This window comes from Ambystoma mexicanum, chromosome 2q (genome assembly GCF_040938575.1).
Source record: "Ambystoma mexicanum isolate Mex_15411 chromosome 2q, UKY_AmexF1_1, whole genome shotgun sequence".
Lineage (NCBI taxonomy): Eukaryota > Metazoa > Chordata > Amphibia > Caudata > Ambystomatidae > Ambystoma > Ambystoma mexicanum.
Window position 1 is genome coordinate 1,485,909,254 of NC_090924.1, and position 17,809 is coordinate 1,485,927,062.

Here is a 17,809-nt window from a genome sequence, read left to right on the forward strand (position 1 = left end):
AGTCCCATCTTGCAACCTCCGGTCACACATAACATTAATCTGCCAACTGCTTCCGATTTCCTGGAATGTTATAAACTTGAAACAGTTTGCTGTGTCTTCACAACTTAATTTATCTGACAGCTGACCGCATACAATAATATCTTATTCTGCCATGCACACTCCCTGCAAAGCCTTGGCCTTGACATTTCTTTAAGGTAGCTACCATCTAACCGGCTACAGCCTTTTCCCTGAATTAACTGTATTTGTTGGAGCGTGCTTAATTGTGTTTTTTTCTTAAATCGCTCAAATCCCTGCTGCTGGTGCAATTTAAAATGGCATCTTGTCACGTTATGTTTCTTCTGCAGGACACATTTGTTCTGCATGTATTTGCTGCCTACTGAGGCCTGGTGCATGCCTGACACATGATTTCTCTACCTATGGGTACGCTGCAACATGATGCTACCTATGATAGCCATGCTGCCTTACATGTGTAGTGAGACCCTCTCTTGGTACATGCCTACCTGTCACCTAGTCTATTCTATTTAGAAACACCAGTGTGCAAGCTATTGCCTCATCTGTCCCTATTTGTGTAGCAAAACTATTCTTTGTGTCAACTGCATTTCCAGGAGAGTTTAAAGTGCAGTTTCAAATGTGTTCTTTCTGATTTTCTAATTCCGTGTTTTCTGGTGAAGGCAGGGTGCACCTGCTTTCTAGCCAACAACTGCTCCACTACAGCAGTAAGAGGCCTGGGCTGTAATATCTAGGGGCAAGACTGGCCCAGCCATTCCTGAACTCTGTCCTGTGGGGATAGAGATGAGCAGTCTAGTATTGCCATCACTTTGCAGATATTCCTTTAACATCTGATCTACCAACTCTCTGCTTAACCTTTAGCCAGAATGAGACTATAAAAGCTTTAAAGTATTCTGCTAGCCATAAGATCCCTGGTGCCCAGGCCTATTGAATTGAATTGCTGGTTGTAGTGAACTGAAACCCTTTGCCCTGCCTATGAAAGTATTTGTGCTGTTGATTCTTATAACCTTGTCTTTTCACGTCTTTTGAAAGTATCTGAAGTGCCATTTTGCTCCCACTTCAGGGGAGCTGAACTTGTTCAGTAACATATCAGTTGTGTATTTGTGGAATATTAGTATATGATATTGAGCTGCTCTTGCTAGTGTAATGTTTTCAAAGTGACTGTGTAAATAAATGTATATTCTTTTACCAAGAATCCTTGAGTAAGTGTTTGTTTGAACCACTGTATTTGTTGGTCCTTCGTGTAACTTGTTCTACTGCTCACTTTACTCTTGAGATAAGTCTGGCTGCTCAGCCACTGCTACCACATTACTGTGTAGTACAGGCTTCTACCAAAGGTGAAATTGTACTGACACTTGTAGTCTTAATTGTGTGTAGTGTCCCCAAACGGTACTTCATATGATTCTGCCTAACACCGGAAGTCTGCCAACTGAGGCCATATTGATGGCGCATTGAGCAAAGGCGGTAGGGATGGCCAGTTCTGCAGCAGGGGTGTGTGGGTATTCTGTGTGGGGTACCTCGGAGCACTCCATGTTACTCGCTGCCCAGTGCATCAGAAGCAAGTCCATAATGCTCTGGTGTTCGCTATGGGCCAACGCCACAGTCGTTATTACGCTGGGTTGCTTATCAACCAGTTTCATAGCAGTGTTGGGCTTAAGTCTCAGCTGAGCAATATTGGTCTGGGCTTCTGGTTCTCCGACCCATCTTCTCTAGACCGAATTGCAAAGCCCTTGTTAATGAAATGCTATTTTGATCACTGATGGGTTTACACTTGTGGACCTCCTCTTCTATCTTGGATTGTTGAAAGGTTTTTGCTCCAGGCTATCAAAATAAGGTCCTTGATTGATATTGAAACAACTGAGGAACTTGTTGCTGATATTTAAATCAATATTTTATGTATTAGTATCATGTTTGAACATTGTGCTTTTCCCAAAATAAAGTTTATTGCAATTCCCTATTCCATATCCATTGTGTGCCTTGTCCTACAAACTCTTATTTAACATTTTCTATATTCGAGCTGAATATATTGATTGGACTCAGTTGATTGTTTCAGAATTGCTCCAGTGCTTGTGTTGAGTAGTTTGAGGTCAACGACTGTTGAACTTGAATTACTCTCTGAATGACTCCAATAGGAACCTGTGATGTTGAGTGGAAGAGGCTGAAGCTTCGGGATTCCTGCAGGTTCTGGTCATGTGACTGATTTAAGGGCATCTGGGTCGGCGATGGACAGTACAGAGCGTTGAGCGAGAACAGGACATGGGAGGATGGATCTTCTTACTGTACAGGCCTAGGATCTGGTCATGTGACTGATTTAAGGGCATCTGGGTCGACGAGGGAGAGTACCGAGCGGTGAGCGGGGACTGGACATGGGAGGATGGATCTTCTTACTGTACAGGCCTAGGATCTGGTCATGTGACTGATTTAAGGGCATCTGGGTCGGCGAGGGAGAGTACCGAGCGGTGAGCGGGGACTGAACATGGGAGGATGGATCTTCTTACTGTACAGGCCTAGGATCTGGTCATGTGACTGATTTAAGGGCATCTGGGTCGGCGAGGGAGAGTACCGAGCGGTGAGCAGGCACTGGACATGGGAGGGTGGATCTTCTTACTGTACAGGCCTAGGATCTGGTCACGTGACTGATTTAAGGGCATCTGGGTCGGCGAGGGAGAGTACCGAGCGGTGAGCAGGCACTGGACATGGGAGGGTGGATCTTCTTACTGTACAGGCCTAGGATCTGGTCACGTGAGTGATTTAAGGGCATCTGGGTCCGCGACCGAGAGTACCGAGCGGTGAGCGGGGACTGGACATGGGAGGGTGGGTCTTCTTACTGTATGGGCCTAGGATCTGGTCACGTGAGTGATTTAAGGGCATCTGGGTCCGCGACCGAGAGTACCGAGCGGTGAGCGGGACCTGGACATGGGAGGCTGGATCTTCTTACTGTACAGGCCTTGGATCTTCTCTTCCTAGTAGGTTTCATTTTGGGTCACAAAGTGGTGAGCTATAAATATGGAGGCCTGGTGGTCAGGGCAGGATGTCGTGGCTTGTCTCTCTACTGTGACCATGAAACCTTGATGACATGTCTTGCAAGGCAAGGAAACCATCTCTGTCTGTGTTACTATTGTAACATGATTTTTTTAGCCTGGTCTCTACACATATTAGTTATCTGAGAAATGTCACTTTTGGGGGCATGCACTCATCCCCAACTGTTGTTCCATTGGGATATATACAGAGACTTGCATTGGAACACTCCATGGCTTTGAAGTTAAGCCTACAGATGGGAATGTTGTTTTGCGGCGATCAGCCTGTTTCGCTATTGCCCGTGGTCCCACGTTACCACACACTGCTTCAAATACTGCTCCTGCATACATCGTAAGGATTTTCAGGAAAATACTTGATTTTGTGCACTGTAAATACTATACATTTGGTAAACAGTGTGGGACTTCTGTTTAGTTCAGTAATTAAGTTTTATGATGACAGACAAATCTTCTGAAGAATGGTGCCTGGGAGGTCGACCATCGCTGCCCCGGAAGAGTCGAGGACACTCGAAGGGACAAAAGCTCCTTTCAATTGGTAAGTTTTCTCTTTCAATACTGAACAGAAAACATTTACTCCCAGCACATGCAAGTTAGGAAAAAGTATTGGCGGTAGCAGGTAGGGACTGTGAAAGATAAACAGTAGAAAACCACAGTTGTCTCCTGGCCTTTTCAGCAAAGCTCACAGGGAGTAGACTACAAACTAACCTATCTTGGCCCTTCCCAAAGGGCCTATATTGTTATGGTGATCTAAAGTAGCAACAGATTATGGGACGAGATTCTACAGTGGCTATAAAGCAAGATCTTGTGGTCATCCATTGTCCATCGAACAGATCTTTGCCCACGGTGTTCAAAGGTAGCCTCAATGCTTTGTCTGAGCGGGTCTTCAATTCTAAAATTCAACAAGTGCTGCCGGTCAGCGAAAAGCACAATGTTCCGTTTGCTAAACTCAGGGTCTGGCGGCCTCTAGGTTTCGGACTGTGCTTTGGATGCAAATTCAGAAGTTGTAGTAAGTGTGTGTCTCCATCAATGCCCAGAGCTGCGGCTCAGAAGAGGGCCTGCTTCTCCTAAGGATGCAGGCATTCTGAGCAGCTCCAAGGTAACTTACACAGTCACATGTCACAGAGGCCGCTGGCCGATCACTCCTCATGCAGCGGTCATAGCCAGGTACCTCAGGGTAGGGAATCCTAAGGACCTGTGACTCGGCTGGTCCTGCTGTCTAAAGAAGGCCCTTCTCTCGTTGCTGAAGACGGCTGATCTGGGCAAAGCCTCAGGAAGGAGTCTTGGAAGAGTGGCAGCTCCCAGCAGGGAATACTCCAGATGCATCTGGATTTGCCTACTTCTTGGCTCTTCAGGGCTCTTCCCCAGGTTGGAGAAAGTAAGAGTGCAGACCGACAGGTCAAACTAGATTCTTAAAGGCAGAGTGCCAACCCCACTCACAATCCCAGATTTGCATCTATTTCAACATGTGGCGGACACGCAGAGATTGGGGGTGGCACCATTCAAACCTTCCCGGACTTCTCCCTGGGCTTTCCCTTTAGGTGTGGACTTGAAGTCAAATCTAAAACAACCTTCAAGCCTCGAACCATCGGAGATTCCAGTTCAACACCGCTTTCTCTTTGAGGCAGTCGGAAGCTATGACCATATATGGCCGTGGTCATATCTCATTCCCCTGCAGGGCACATGATCAGCCCATGGCACTGGATTCTGTGAAGTGGTGACCCACTGGTTCATGCAGAGGCCCTGCCGCCAATCAATGGAGCCTGCACAGGCAGCCATGCAAGCAGGCAGGGTTGGTATCAGGGTGCCTTTGAGGCACCCTAACCCGCAGGATTGCAGGGTTTCTGAGCGACCCATTCATGTTCCACATCCCTGATGAGACCTTCCAAGAGGACTCATCAGTCAAGAACATGCTCTCTACCCAGAAGTACCGTTTGCCAAGTTCAGCCACAGAATGATGCTGGAATAATGCCAATGGATCTATAATCTACGAATACCAGTGCTTAGTGTGATGTTATTTATACCCAATGATAGTGGCGTGTTTGCATACATATCATTCCGTAACACTGAATACTCACTGGAGAGAAGAACGTTTCTGTTGGACAGCTTCAACGGCGACCACCCTAGAATGGGAACCTGCGGCGAGGGTTTCAGGCACTGGGTGCCAATCTTCTCACATTCTGAAAATCAAAGAAGCAGCAGATGAGATGGTGGAACACCCCACATGAGCACAGGATCTTCGCAGAGGCCCCCCCCCCTCTAGTGCGGGGCCCCGGCATGAAGGAATGACTGCTCGGGAGAATGAGGAAGGGGCATTATGGTAGGATCCACCATCATGGGAGACGCTGGAGCTGAAGAGAAACACTGGGAATCGCCCTGCACGTGCCAGCGCTTCAGGGCCTCCTCACCTGCCCCGGCCGCTGTAAAAGGTTCTTACAGCCGCTTCATGTCCTCAGATGTGCTGCTGGGAGCCAGGCCCTGAGAGATGGTGGCCCTTTGCACGTTAGGATTCGCCCTATAGGGCCGGGAGGAGCAAAGCACACTACTTAAAACAAAGGGTGGATACATAGAAAAAAAAACAAAAAAGGGAAAATGAAGGGAAGGCACAGAATAGGAGAGAACACATTGTCATTAGAAATGAAACACACATTGATCAAAAAAACATACATTGAGGTGTGAGGGAGGATCAAAACAACAGACCAATCCAGACAAGAAGAACACAAAGAGAACACATTAGAATTATATTAAATGGATTAAAAAACACTAGAAAGAATAAAATAAAGTCAGGAAGGGAAGCAAAGTTCACAATGTCAAAAAGAGGCAGTGCCAGAGAAAGAAGAGAACACGGATTAAAGGGGAGAAAAGAACTCAGCAGCCTCGTGCCTCTAAGCGCCCACATAACTCAGCGTCATGGGGAGGGACCCAAAGGGCTTCCCATTGGATCATTCTGGAAGAAAGGGCAGAGAACCCAATCCCCAGAAGAAGAACTAGAATCCATAGACTCCTGGGCCCTAGCAGGATTCCTTCCAGGGTGATGACGTCAATATGGAAGAAGGGGCACGTGATGCGAGGAAATGGAGCGCAGGCGCAGGACGCCTTTCGTCGGTTAGGTGGCGCTAGGCCACTGCCTGTAACCCAAAAGTATTAGCATAGCAGGAGAAACTAGGAGGGGAATCCCTCCCTGTGCTTCCCTCCCCCCTGCCCCCTCTGCACACTGAACGCAACATGATGTGCAACCCCCCTGCAGCTCAGCCCAGCCACGACCACCCCTCATTTCACAGCAACCCATGCAGTTATGCAGCTGCCATTAGTCCAATGGGTTAATCGCACTCGTAGATCAGTTCTGATGGTATTAGCACGTTTTCAACATGTTTGATTTCACTGACGTTAAGCAATGACACCCCAACGACAAATTTAAACTTTAAAATATGTGCGTCCCCACATTTCTCCCTTGCACTGAATAACTGTCAAAGCCTGCACGTTGGGCTCTTATAAGTAAGCATTAGATTTCAGAATGTGCCAGCCACTTCTATTACATGCCCAGACACTCGCCCCATTTGGCAGCTGCCTGCTGCCATCGTCTGGCCAGGAGGGACTGTCATGGCATCGTGTGATTAAGGTCTATGCCATGCTTAGAAAGAAGCCAACACTGGACGGGCAAACATGCCTTCCGCATGGGAGACACCTGGGAGCTGGTGACTAGGCAACGCCCCACCAGAGGATGTTGGGGGTGTAACCCCATTCAAATACGTTCAAGGATTCTGACCCCACTGGATGCCAGTGCAGCAGGGTTGCTGTGACCAGAACTGGGAGCAGGTGAAGAGGTTTAGGACATCAGATAGGACACAGATAATATCCATACCCGTGGGGTCCCCGGCATAGCTGCCCATGCAGTGAGGGGGGCATCTCTTGCCATGGTCCCTACCATTAGATGGCCTCGCTGAGCCAGTGTGAGGTGGGGATTTGCTTGGCCTGCGGGTCCTGAGCTGGTCCCAATAAGCCAGTAAGTGCAGGTGCCTGCAGTGCTTTCCAGGACTGGCCCTGTGAGCTGCCAGGACGCAGGAAGCCGGAAGGTGCTGGAAGCTCCGGCCAGGGTCATGCTGTGGGATGAGGACACTGTTTCCAGCACAGCCCTGTCCCAGGTCCCGCTGAGGGAACTCCAGCCTGTATGGAGCCTTGACTTGCTTTCCGCAGGTTGCCTCCAAGACCCAAGTCAGGCCCAGGGGTAAAGTTGCATTGATTGGACAGTTGTCCAAATATGGGTACCCACAGTGAGGGTGACGCCACGTTTCCTTCTGGGCGTAACCACAGTGAGGGTGATGCCATGTGTCCCTCTGGGCGTAACCACAGTGAGGGTGACGCCACGTGTCCTTCTGGGCGTAACCACAGTGAGGGTGACGCCACGTGTCCCTCTGAGCGTAACCACAGTGAGGGTGACGCCACGTGTCCCTCTGAGCGTAACCACAGTGAGGGTGACACCACGTGTCTTTCTGGGCGTAACCACAGTGAAGGTGACACCAGATAGAGGACGGGGCGTAACCACAGTGATATGCCGCGGCTTTTGGGGTGCCATTTGTTGTCTTTGCTTTCACCCTTTGCACCGCTTCTCTGGTGGCCCACCCTCCATCACCCCCAATGACGATCGTTACGCCATCATTTCCCAATCCACTGCATTGTGTGGTATATTTCCCACTAGGATTTATTTTGGCTTTAACCATTATTTGTGGCTTTGTGATTATTCCTATTTGAATAATTAATTGTACTTCCTGCATCTCACCATTATACGCTATAGTTAAATAATCTTGGTTTTCTTTCCGACCAAGGAGAAACACCAACATTCACGGGCTTCTCTCCTTTGAAACCCACTCACAGGTTTCAAATAGGCATCTTAGCGGTGCTTTCTTTGGTGCAGAAGGGTTTGAAAGGTATCACCCTGTTACGCCTGTTATCAACCTACATGGGCATGGCAACACTGAGGCGTGACAGAACCAAATGCAAAGACCCACAGGTCCTCATCTAGTAATGCAATCCAAGAACCTGCAGGCCCTCTCCTAGTAATCAATTCCAGGAACCCGCAGGTCATCTCCTAGTAATCCAATCCAAGAACCCACAGGTCATCTCCTAGTAATCCAATCCAAGAACCCACAGGTCATCTCCTAGTAGTCCAATCCAAGGACCCACAGGTCATCTCCTAGTAATCCAATCCAAGAACCCACAGGTCATATGCTAGTAATCAATTCCAAGAACCCACAGGTCATCTCCTAATAATCCAATCCAAGAACCCGCAGGTCATCTCCTAGTAATCCAATCCAAGAACCCGCAGGTCATCTCCTAATAATCCAATCCAAGAACCCACAGGTCATCTCCTAGTAATCCAATCCAAGAACCCACAGGTCATCTAATAAACCAATCCAAGAACCCACAGGTCATCTCCTAGTAATCCAATCCAAGAACCCACAGGTCATCTAATAAACCAATCCAAGAACCCGGAGGTCATCCCCTGGTAATCCAATCCAAGAACCCGCAGGTCATCTCCTAGTAATCCAATCCAAGAACCCACAGGTCATCTAATAAACCAATCCAAGAACCCGGAGGTCATCCCCTGGTAATCCAATCCAAGAACCTGCACGTCATCTCCTAGGAATCCAATCCAAGAACCCACAGGTCATCTAATAAACCAATCCAAGAACCCGGAGGTCATCCCCTAGTAATCCAATATAAGAACCTGTAGGTCATCCCCTAGTAATCCAATCCAAGAACCCACAGGTCATCTCCTAGTAATCCAATACAAAAACCCACAGGCCATCCCCTAGTAATCCAATCCAAGAATCCACAGGTCATCCCCTAGTAATCCAATCCAAGAACCGGCAGGTCATCTCCTAGTAATCCAATCCAAGAACCGGCAGGTCATCTCCTAGTAATCCAATCCATCTCCTAGTAATCCAATCCAAGAACCGGCAGGTCATCTCCTAGTAATCCAATCCAAGAACCGGCAGGTCATCTCCTAGTAATCCAATCCATCTCCTAGTAATCCAATCCAAGAACCCACAGGTCATCTGCTAGTAATCCAATCCAAAAAACGGCAGGTCATCTCCTAGTAATCCAATCCAAGAACCCACAGGTCATCTCCTAGTAATCAATTCCAAGAACCCACAGGTCATCTCCTAATAATCCAATCCAAGAACTCGCAGGTCATCTCCTAGTAAACCAATCCAAGAACCCACAGGTCATCTCCTAGTAATCCAATCCAAGAACCCACAGGTCATCTCCTAGTAATCAATTCCAAGAGCCCACAGGTCATCTCCTAGTAATCCAATCCAAGAACCCACAGGTCATCTCCTAGTAATCAATTCCAAGAACCCACAGGTCATCTCCTAGTAATCCAATCCAAGAACCCACAGGTCATCTCCTAGTAATCAATTCCAAAAGCCCACAGGTCATCTCCTAGTAATCCAATCCATGAACCCACAGGTCATTTCCTAGTAATCAATTCCAAGAACCCACAGGCCATCCCCTAGTGATCCAATCCAAGAACCCACAGGTTATATCCTAGTAATCCAATCCAAGAACCCACAGGTCATCTAATAAACCAATCCAAGAACCCGGAGGTCATCCCCTAGTAATCCAATCCAAGAACCTGCAGGTCATCTCCTAGTAATCCAATCCAAGAACCCACAGGTCATCTAATAAACCAATCCAAGAACCCGGAGGTCATCCCCTAGTAATCCAATCCAAGAACCTGTAGGTCATCTCCTAGTAATCCAATCCAAGAACCCACAGGTCATCTCCTAGTAATCCAATACAAAAACCCACAGGCCATCCCCTAGTAATCCAATCCAAGAATCCGCAGGTCATCCCCTAGTAATCCAATCCAAGAACCGGCAGGTCATCTCCTAGTAATCCAATCCAAGAACCGGCAGGTCATCTCCTAGTAATCGAATCCATCTCCTAGTAATCCAATCCAAGAACCGGCAGGTCATCTCCTAGTAATCCAATCCAAGAACCTGCAGGTCATCTCCTAGTATTCCAATCCAAGAACCGGCAGGTCATCTCCTAGTAATCCAATCCAAGAACCCACAGGTCATCTCCTAGTAATCAATTCCAAGAACCCACAGGTCATCTCCTAATAATCCAATCCAAGAACTCGCAGGTCATCGCCTAGTAAACCAATCCAAGAACCCACAGGTCATCTCCTAGTAATCCAATCCAAGAACCCACAGGTCATCTCCTAGTAATCAATTCCAAGAGCCCACAGGTCATCTCCTAGTAATCCAATCCAAGAACCCACAGGTCATCTCCTAGTAATCAATTCCAAGAACCCACAGGTCATCTCCTAGTAATCCAATCCAAGAACCCACAGGTCATCTCCTAGTAATCAATTCCAAGAGCCCACAGGTCATCTCCTAGTAATCCAATCCAAGAACCTGCAGGTCATCTCCTAGTAATCCAATCCAAGAACCTGCAGGTCATTTCCTAGTAATCCAATCCAAGAACCTGCAGGTCATCTCCTAGTAATCCAATCCAAGAAACTGCTGCAGGTCATCTCCTAGTAATCCAATCCAAGAACCTGCTGCAGGTCATCTTCTAGTAATTCAATCCAAGAACCTGCAGGTCATCTAGTTATCCAATCCAAGAACCCACAGGTCAACCCCTAGTAATCCAATCCAAGAACCTGCAGGTCATCTCCTAGTAATCCAATCCAAGAACCCACAGGTCATCTCCTAGTAGTCCAATCCAGGAACCTGCAGGTCATCTCCTAGTAATCCAATCCAAGAACCCGCAGGTCATCTCCTAATAATCCAATCCAAGAACCTGCAGGTCATCTCCTAGTAATCCAATCCAAGAACCCGCAGGTCATCTCCCATAATCCAATCCAAGAACCTGCAAGTCATCTCCTAGTAATCCAATCCAAGAACCTGCAGGTCTCCTCCTAGTGATCCAATCCAAGAACCTGCAGGTCATCTCCTAGTAATCCAATCCAAGAACCCACAGGTCATCTCCTAGAAATCCAATCCAAGAACCTGCAGGTCATCTCCTAGTAATCCAATCCAAGAACCTGCAGGTCATCTCCTAGCAATCCAAGAACCTGCAGGTCATCCTCTAGCAATAATCCAATCGGGAAACACTTCATGTTCATACAGCTGTGAAGCTGTGGAAACGTACATACTATTCCCAGCCTCCGAACACAGAAACTCCCTAACAATGGACTTTCTAACAGCACATCCATGGATGTTAATGGGACCGAAACTGCAGGCTCAGCATTCACATGGTGGACCTTCTGGATCTCAGGCAGCTATCTAGGCCTTAATGATCTAATACGGGCATGTAGGTAGGCGTACCTGTGCCTTGGACGGTGGCTTACTCGAGCCACGCAAAGCCTTATGGGTATGTATGCTCAAGCCAAACAGTCAGTATTCAGTCCACACCACCTTCACTAGTTATGGCGGTGACTCATGCGGCATTGCCATAATGAGGGCCTGTCATTCTGCACTGTCTGCTCATGTAATGCGGCATTGCCATAATGAGGGTCTTTCATTCTGCACTCTGAGAGTATTGCCCTAGAGAGGGGAATGTTCCAAACCCACATTGCCAAAGCCAAAGAAGTGTGAAGGAGTGAAAGTGTTATTATCAGCATTTGGTTAATAATACAAAGTGGGAACAACATTGGCTGGGGGGCTGCCCTTCTGATACAAGAGGTTCAGGAGGAAGGAAACATTGCCTGTCTTATGTGGGGCAAACACTTAGGTGTAGTAAATCGCACCAGCGTGATTCTTGTTCTCCTTGAAGACATTTTCAAATCTTATTGCGTGAAGCAGAAGACATTGTTAAAACCTTTGAAGTTGACCCTTGCCACGGAAGTACTTATAACTGTTAGCTTGGCCTGGCAAGTGAGTAATCCTATATAACTGTGTTCCAATTGGTTCTGTTTTGGCATGGAAGTATTCCCAAAAATACCGTAGCCGTGGTAGGTCTTGGCTGGCAGGAGATTATACCAGGCCAAGAGCTTTGTGACCATTGGTTCTGTTCTGACAAGAGTACACTGCAGCAGGAAGTTGTAGTAGCAGTAAGCCTGGCATGAGAGTAAACCAGGTGTAAGTTCATGAAATACTATGGTGGAGTAAAATGTATGAAGAGCAGTTGAAGAATCACTGAAGTGTTTTGTTGAAGTAAGTTCTGCCAAAATATCCTGACAAAGACATTTGTTTTGAAAACTAATGAAGTTCTGAAATATTCTTTGTTGATGACCAGAAACTCTTTCAAGATCTTTATTTAGCTAGACATTGCCGATGACAAAAAGTTGTTTCAAGATCTTGGTTACAAGTGGAAAGAGAAAAGCGTTGTTGAACATTTGTGAATCATCTTTGGAATCCAATAATATAGACTTGTACTATACTTGTAAATTCTATTTGAAGCATACAAATGTCACAATGATCCTTTACAAATTTGTTTTTGGTGAATGAAAATTCAATCTTGATTCATTGGTTTTTCTGACATGAAACGGAATTCAGTCAACACTTGTTCAGACATGACGTCTTTTTCAAGGCAGTTACCATTAATCATAGTGACAACAGAAGTATAACCAATGGTTTGTTAAAGCAAAGTGATTATGCATGTAAACAAAGAAAAAAAGACAATAATAGAAGATGTTGAGTACATACCAGTAGCAGGATGGGTGCGCAGGCATGGAGACACCGGGACACAAATCTAATATTGGACCGTTTGCTAATAAAGCATATTATGTAACATCGAAACATTCCTATGTATCTATTCAATGTATTAAATTAGAAATGAAAGTGGATAACTTGTAATGTGGCTAGTTGCCTGTGCCGTACATACGTGAAGCACCATAGTGAGGATACATACAGTCATTGGATTATCGCTGTGTCCCCATTTAGGATGTCTTGGATGTCCCCCCAACAATGGTGCTTCGGTGGTAATAGATGCAAGGAACTCATGGTGGCAAAAGTAAAGACAGACACAAGTGATAACCGTTCAAGGGTGTTTATTAAACTGTAAATGCAGTGTGGAAAAACGCCTACACCTACATCTAAGATGGGAGCAAATGTCGACCATCAAATGAAAAATAAGGCACTCCTTGTGGCGTTGTGTCAAAATAAAAGGGCCAATACTAAGAAAAACCTATTGCCAATTCCTTACAACTAATTACAGAAAGTGTGGGATAGGGTATACAATAAAGGAAACAGTGTTCAAAATAATAAGTCAGGATGTGATTGCCTTGTGGTCTCCCTTCCCCACGTTTTTAGCACAGGACAAGGTAGGACTTTGGAGCACTGCACAAACCTAAGCCTTCCCAGCACAAGCTAACAATTCTGTATCAGCGATCAGGTTCTTCGATGGTTAAGTCTCTTTTCAATAAAACTCTCGCCTTAGAGGTTTGATGCTTTCAGAAAACACAAAGGTTCCATTCTAGGAACACTTTGGGTGATGGCTTCACCTGTGGGTCACCCTCTTCTGGGTGCAGACCCTTCAGAAATCGTATTCAATACATTTGCAAGATAATTCCCTTCTCAGTGAATTTTGGGTGACAGCTTTCCACCCCTGTATCTCCCTTGGATGGGCTTGGATCCCAAAAATCCAAGCAAGGGAAGGGGACACTTCCCTTCCCTTGCAATATTTATTGCTTCGACAAATCTTAATGTCTTTTTAATCAGGTGTTTGGGCTTTGCCCCTTGTTACTGGTTTCCCTCTGCCGGGTTCACTCTTCCCACCTTTTGGTTGTCTGTTTCCCTCTGTCAGGTTCACTCACACCGACATTTGGTTGTCGACTTCCCTCTGCCAGGTTCACTCTAACCGATGGTTATAGACAATTCATCACAGGACTTTAGACTTCAACCCTTCTCATTAGCATCCCTCTTTTGCACCGTTGGGTAATCCCACATAGTTTCCTGCTTGAGAACCCATGTGGTGCTGGACTCCTCTGTCACTGGTTTTACCCCTCTTTCCACAATCATATCTTTTCAAAGTTTAAATGAGCTCTTGCTACTTTTCATTTAACACAGTTCTGTTTCTTATCGACACTCCCCTTGACTCACCAGCTATGATTAACCGCTTGACTTTGAAGTCAAGGTTGATACCACCAAGGCAAGCGTCTCTCCCCAGTGTGGTAATCAGCAGAGGGTCTTGTGTACCATCGACATATGGTGCAACCCATGTTGGCCTTTGTTCTGGGTGTTATGTTTCCCTCTGTGGAGGTTTCACGGGCCTTGATCAGAAAGGGCAAGGTTACTCTCTGCTTTCTGCTTTTCACCCTCCTGGTATTTGCCGTCTTTCGCCTCCTCTTGAACTGCCGTGCAGAGTTAGCTTGCATGTCGCCTGGTCTGCCTTGCTCATCCTGTGCTCTTGTGGTCCGCTTTTTATCCCTGTGGGGAAGGGAAAGGGCCATGAAATGTGTGTGATTCTGGTCAATTGCCTGAATTTGCCTGAACCTTGTATTGGGACATGTCAGGTAAACTGCTTTAGTGTTAGTCCGTTGTCGTCCATGTTGTGCGAAAGTGCTTGTGTCTGGAAAGGGAAGGGGGCTGTGTTTTGGAATATTCTACCTGTTAGGATAGGGAAAAGGTGTCACAAGGGATAGGATACTGTGTCCCAACCTTCGGTGCCCCACTTCCACTATGCGAGGACCCCTCATCCAGGCGATCCTCCCACACTGGTCCACCCCCAGGAACTGGATCCAATAAAGATGGCCGAGTCCTGGCCCCTGGATGACAGATCTCACATACACCACTAAAATAAATGCACTATCTAGCGTCATGTGCCATTAAAGGTTAGTCTCCAATAGGCCAGGGCCTAGATTAGGTTATTTCATGGCAAACTCACCCTAATCACTGTATCAGATGTTGTGTAAAATATATTAAACATGTCTGATGTCAATTGTTGCACCTGAACGTTGGGCTCTTCAAATTAGAGCTACGTTGGTGGAAATAATAACTTACCCCGTGCTGGTATCTTATGATTTATTGCAACCAGATTAGGTCGCTGAGCCAGTGTTCAAGAACTGCATGAATTAATAGTTAACAGTACATTCATTGTGAGACCATTAATACCTTATTAATTGGCCAAAAGGTCACGCATAGAGGAACTGTGAATACAACAGATTAAGGTAAGGTTCATATTTCTGCAAACAATCACCTTGTTTCTTGGCGAGTATTCTGATTCTAGAGTCTGGTATCCGTGCCGCTTGACTAAAGTTTCACTGGTGTGTTTGCCCAACAGTAATCGAGTATCTTAGAATGTGATTCTTAGATTTCCTGCGCCAAAGAAACGAGGATACATTAAAGTTTTCCTGTCTATGTACTTCTACTTGTATAATGCTTAGTACAATGTATCCATCCAAAGATTTGAGAATAGGTTTGTTCAAGAGAAACCTCTCCATGTGTTTCACCAGTAAGTGTGGATCCTCAGGCGGTGAAAGGTGCCGGTTGGGTGATTGGTCCTGTCACCGCACAGATTCTCATCGTTTAATCTGCTGCGTAAATTATCGAAGGAGCAGAAGGAGGTACTTCATTTACTGTTGAGGTCGTGAGCACATCTCTTGATGAATGCAATGTACCAAGCACTATACACGTAGATGGAAATACATAAATGAAAACTTGAATGCCGCATGAAATCTAAAGCTCACATTTTAAGATTAAGTTAAAATAGAGATTTATATATACTGTCCAATTACGTTTTATGACCGAATAACCAATAAATCAAATTTGAATTTCCATTCATAAAAAAAAAAAAAATCATAAGGACAATTGGGACATTTGTATGCCTCAAATACAATTTATGGGTTTATAGTTTTTGTGGGTAAAAGTTACAACCTATTTGTACTAGAGCTGCTGCTTCCAGCTGTATGGATTAGCCAGGGTGAGTGCACTAGGCATCTGGGTTACCCAACTTCTAATCTTTGGAATCCAAGTTGGAACTTTGGGTTGTCAAGCTGGATTAACAGAGAACTGAAGCAAACCTTTGTGTTATGAGGCAGGATTTCCTCATCCTTTTTGAATGGTTAAAGAAAAGCTTGTTGGAATCTGGGGAAGAGAAGTTCCCCCAGGTTATCAAAGAAGCAGCTTTTGTGGTGTGGTGTTGTTGTTGAAGTGCCATACATTTACTTGATGATTTGAAGTGTCAGGGACAGTAACTTTGTTGTTACAGTGTTTCATTTAGTTTATTTTAGGCGGGGAAATCCTCGTTAGGGTAGGGAGAGTGAGGCGTGTTTCCAACCTTTCAAATCTAATAAAATGGCATATCTTGAAAAGTACGCCGCCTCACATTTCTGACCCATCAACACTTAGATGAAAAAAATCCAAGCCCTTACCTTCCAGTAATTTCTCCAAGTTCTGCAGGGCTAGTTTGCCAACTTCAGTCTCGAGCTCTTCGATTGGAAGGGTTAACAGAGTGTATGCAGCACTGCAGCACTCCAGGAAGGTCTGCGCGGGGCCTGCAAAAGAGGGCACTTGTTTACATCAAGAGCACCCCCACACAGATGATGGCATGCATGATGTGGCCCCCCCACAGATGATGGCATGCATGATGTGGCACCCCCACACAGATGATGGCATGCATGATGTGGCACCCCCCACAGATGATAGCATGCATGATGTGGCACCCCCCCACAGATGATGGCATGCATGATGTGGCAACCCCCACAGATGATAGCATGCATGATGTTGCACCCCCCCACAGATGATGGCATGCATGATATGGCACCCCCCCACAGATGATTGCATGCATGATGTGGCACCCCCCACAGATGATTGCATGCATGATGTGGCACCCCCCACAGATGATGGCATGCATGATGTGGTCCCCGCCACAGATGATGGCATGCATGATGTGGCACCCCCCACAGATGATGGCATGCATGATGTGTCACCCCCCACAGATGATGGCATGCATGATGTGGCACCCCCCACAGATGATGGCATGCATGATGTGGCACCCCCCCCACAGATGATGGCATGCATGATGTGGCACCCCCCACAGATGATGGCATGCATGATGTGGCACCCCCCCCCACAGATGATTGCATGCATGATGTGGCACCCCCCACAGATGATGGCATGCATGATGTGGCCCTCCCCACAGATGATGGCATGCATGATGTGGCACCCCCCACAGATGATTGCATGCATGATGTGGCACCCCCCCACAGATGATTGCAGTGGCACCCCCCACAGATGATGGCATGCATGATGTGGTCCCCGCCACAGATGATGGCATGCATGATGTGGCACCCCCCACAGATGATGGCATGCATGATGTGGCACCCCCACAGATGATGGCATGCATGATGTGGCACCCCCCCACAGATGATTGCTTGCATGATGTGGCACCCCCCACAGATGATGGCATGCATGATGTGGCACCCCCCCACAGATGATTGCATGCATGATGTGGCACCCCCCACAGATGATGGCATGCATGATTTGGCACCCCCCCAGAGATGATTGCATGTATGATGTGGCACCCCCCACAGATGATGGCATGCATGATGTGGCCCCCCCACAGATGATGGCATGCATGATGTGGTACCCTCCCACAGATGAATGCATGCATGATGTGGCACCCCCCCCCACAGATGATAGCATGCATGATGTGGAACTCCCCCACAGAAGATAGCATTCATGATGTGCCCCCCCCACAGATGATCGCATGCATGATGTGGCACCCCCCCCCACAGAAGATAGCATGCATGATCTGGCACCCTCCCACAGATGATGGCATGCATGATGTGGCACCCTCCCCACAGATGATTGCAT

At 46.7% G+C, this 17,809-nt stretch overlaps 1 protein-coding gene across 3 annotated transcripts in view; it reads right to left on the reverse strand.

Annotated features, from left to right (window-relative positions):
- LOC138570308 (cytosolic phospholipase A2 gamma-like) overlaps window positions 1-17,809 on the reverse strand; it is a 642,279-nt gene that overhangs the window by 104,052 nt on the left and 520,418 nt on the right. For 2 of the 3 annotated variants that reach the window (XM_069649085.1, XM_069649084.1), the window contains exons 14-15: window positions 16,366-16,488; window positions 5,120-5,221 (exon numbers count right to left, since the gene is read on the reverse strand). In XM_069649085.1, coding sequence (XP_069505186.1) covers window positions 5,120-5,221; window positions 16,366-16,488 — 225 coding nt within the window. The remainder of the gene's footprint in view (window positions 1-5,119; window positions 5,222-16,365; window positions 16,489-17,809) is intronic. The other variant, XM_069649086.1, reaches the window with a different exon arrangement.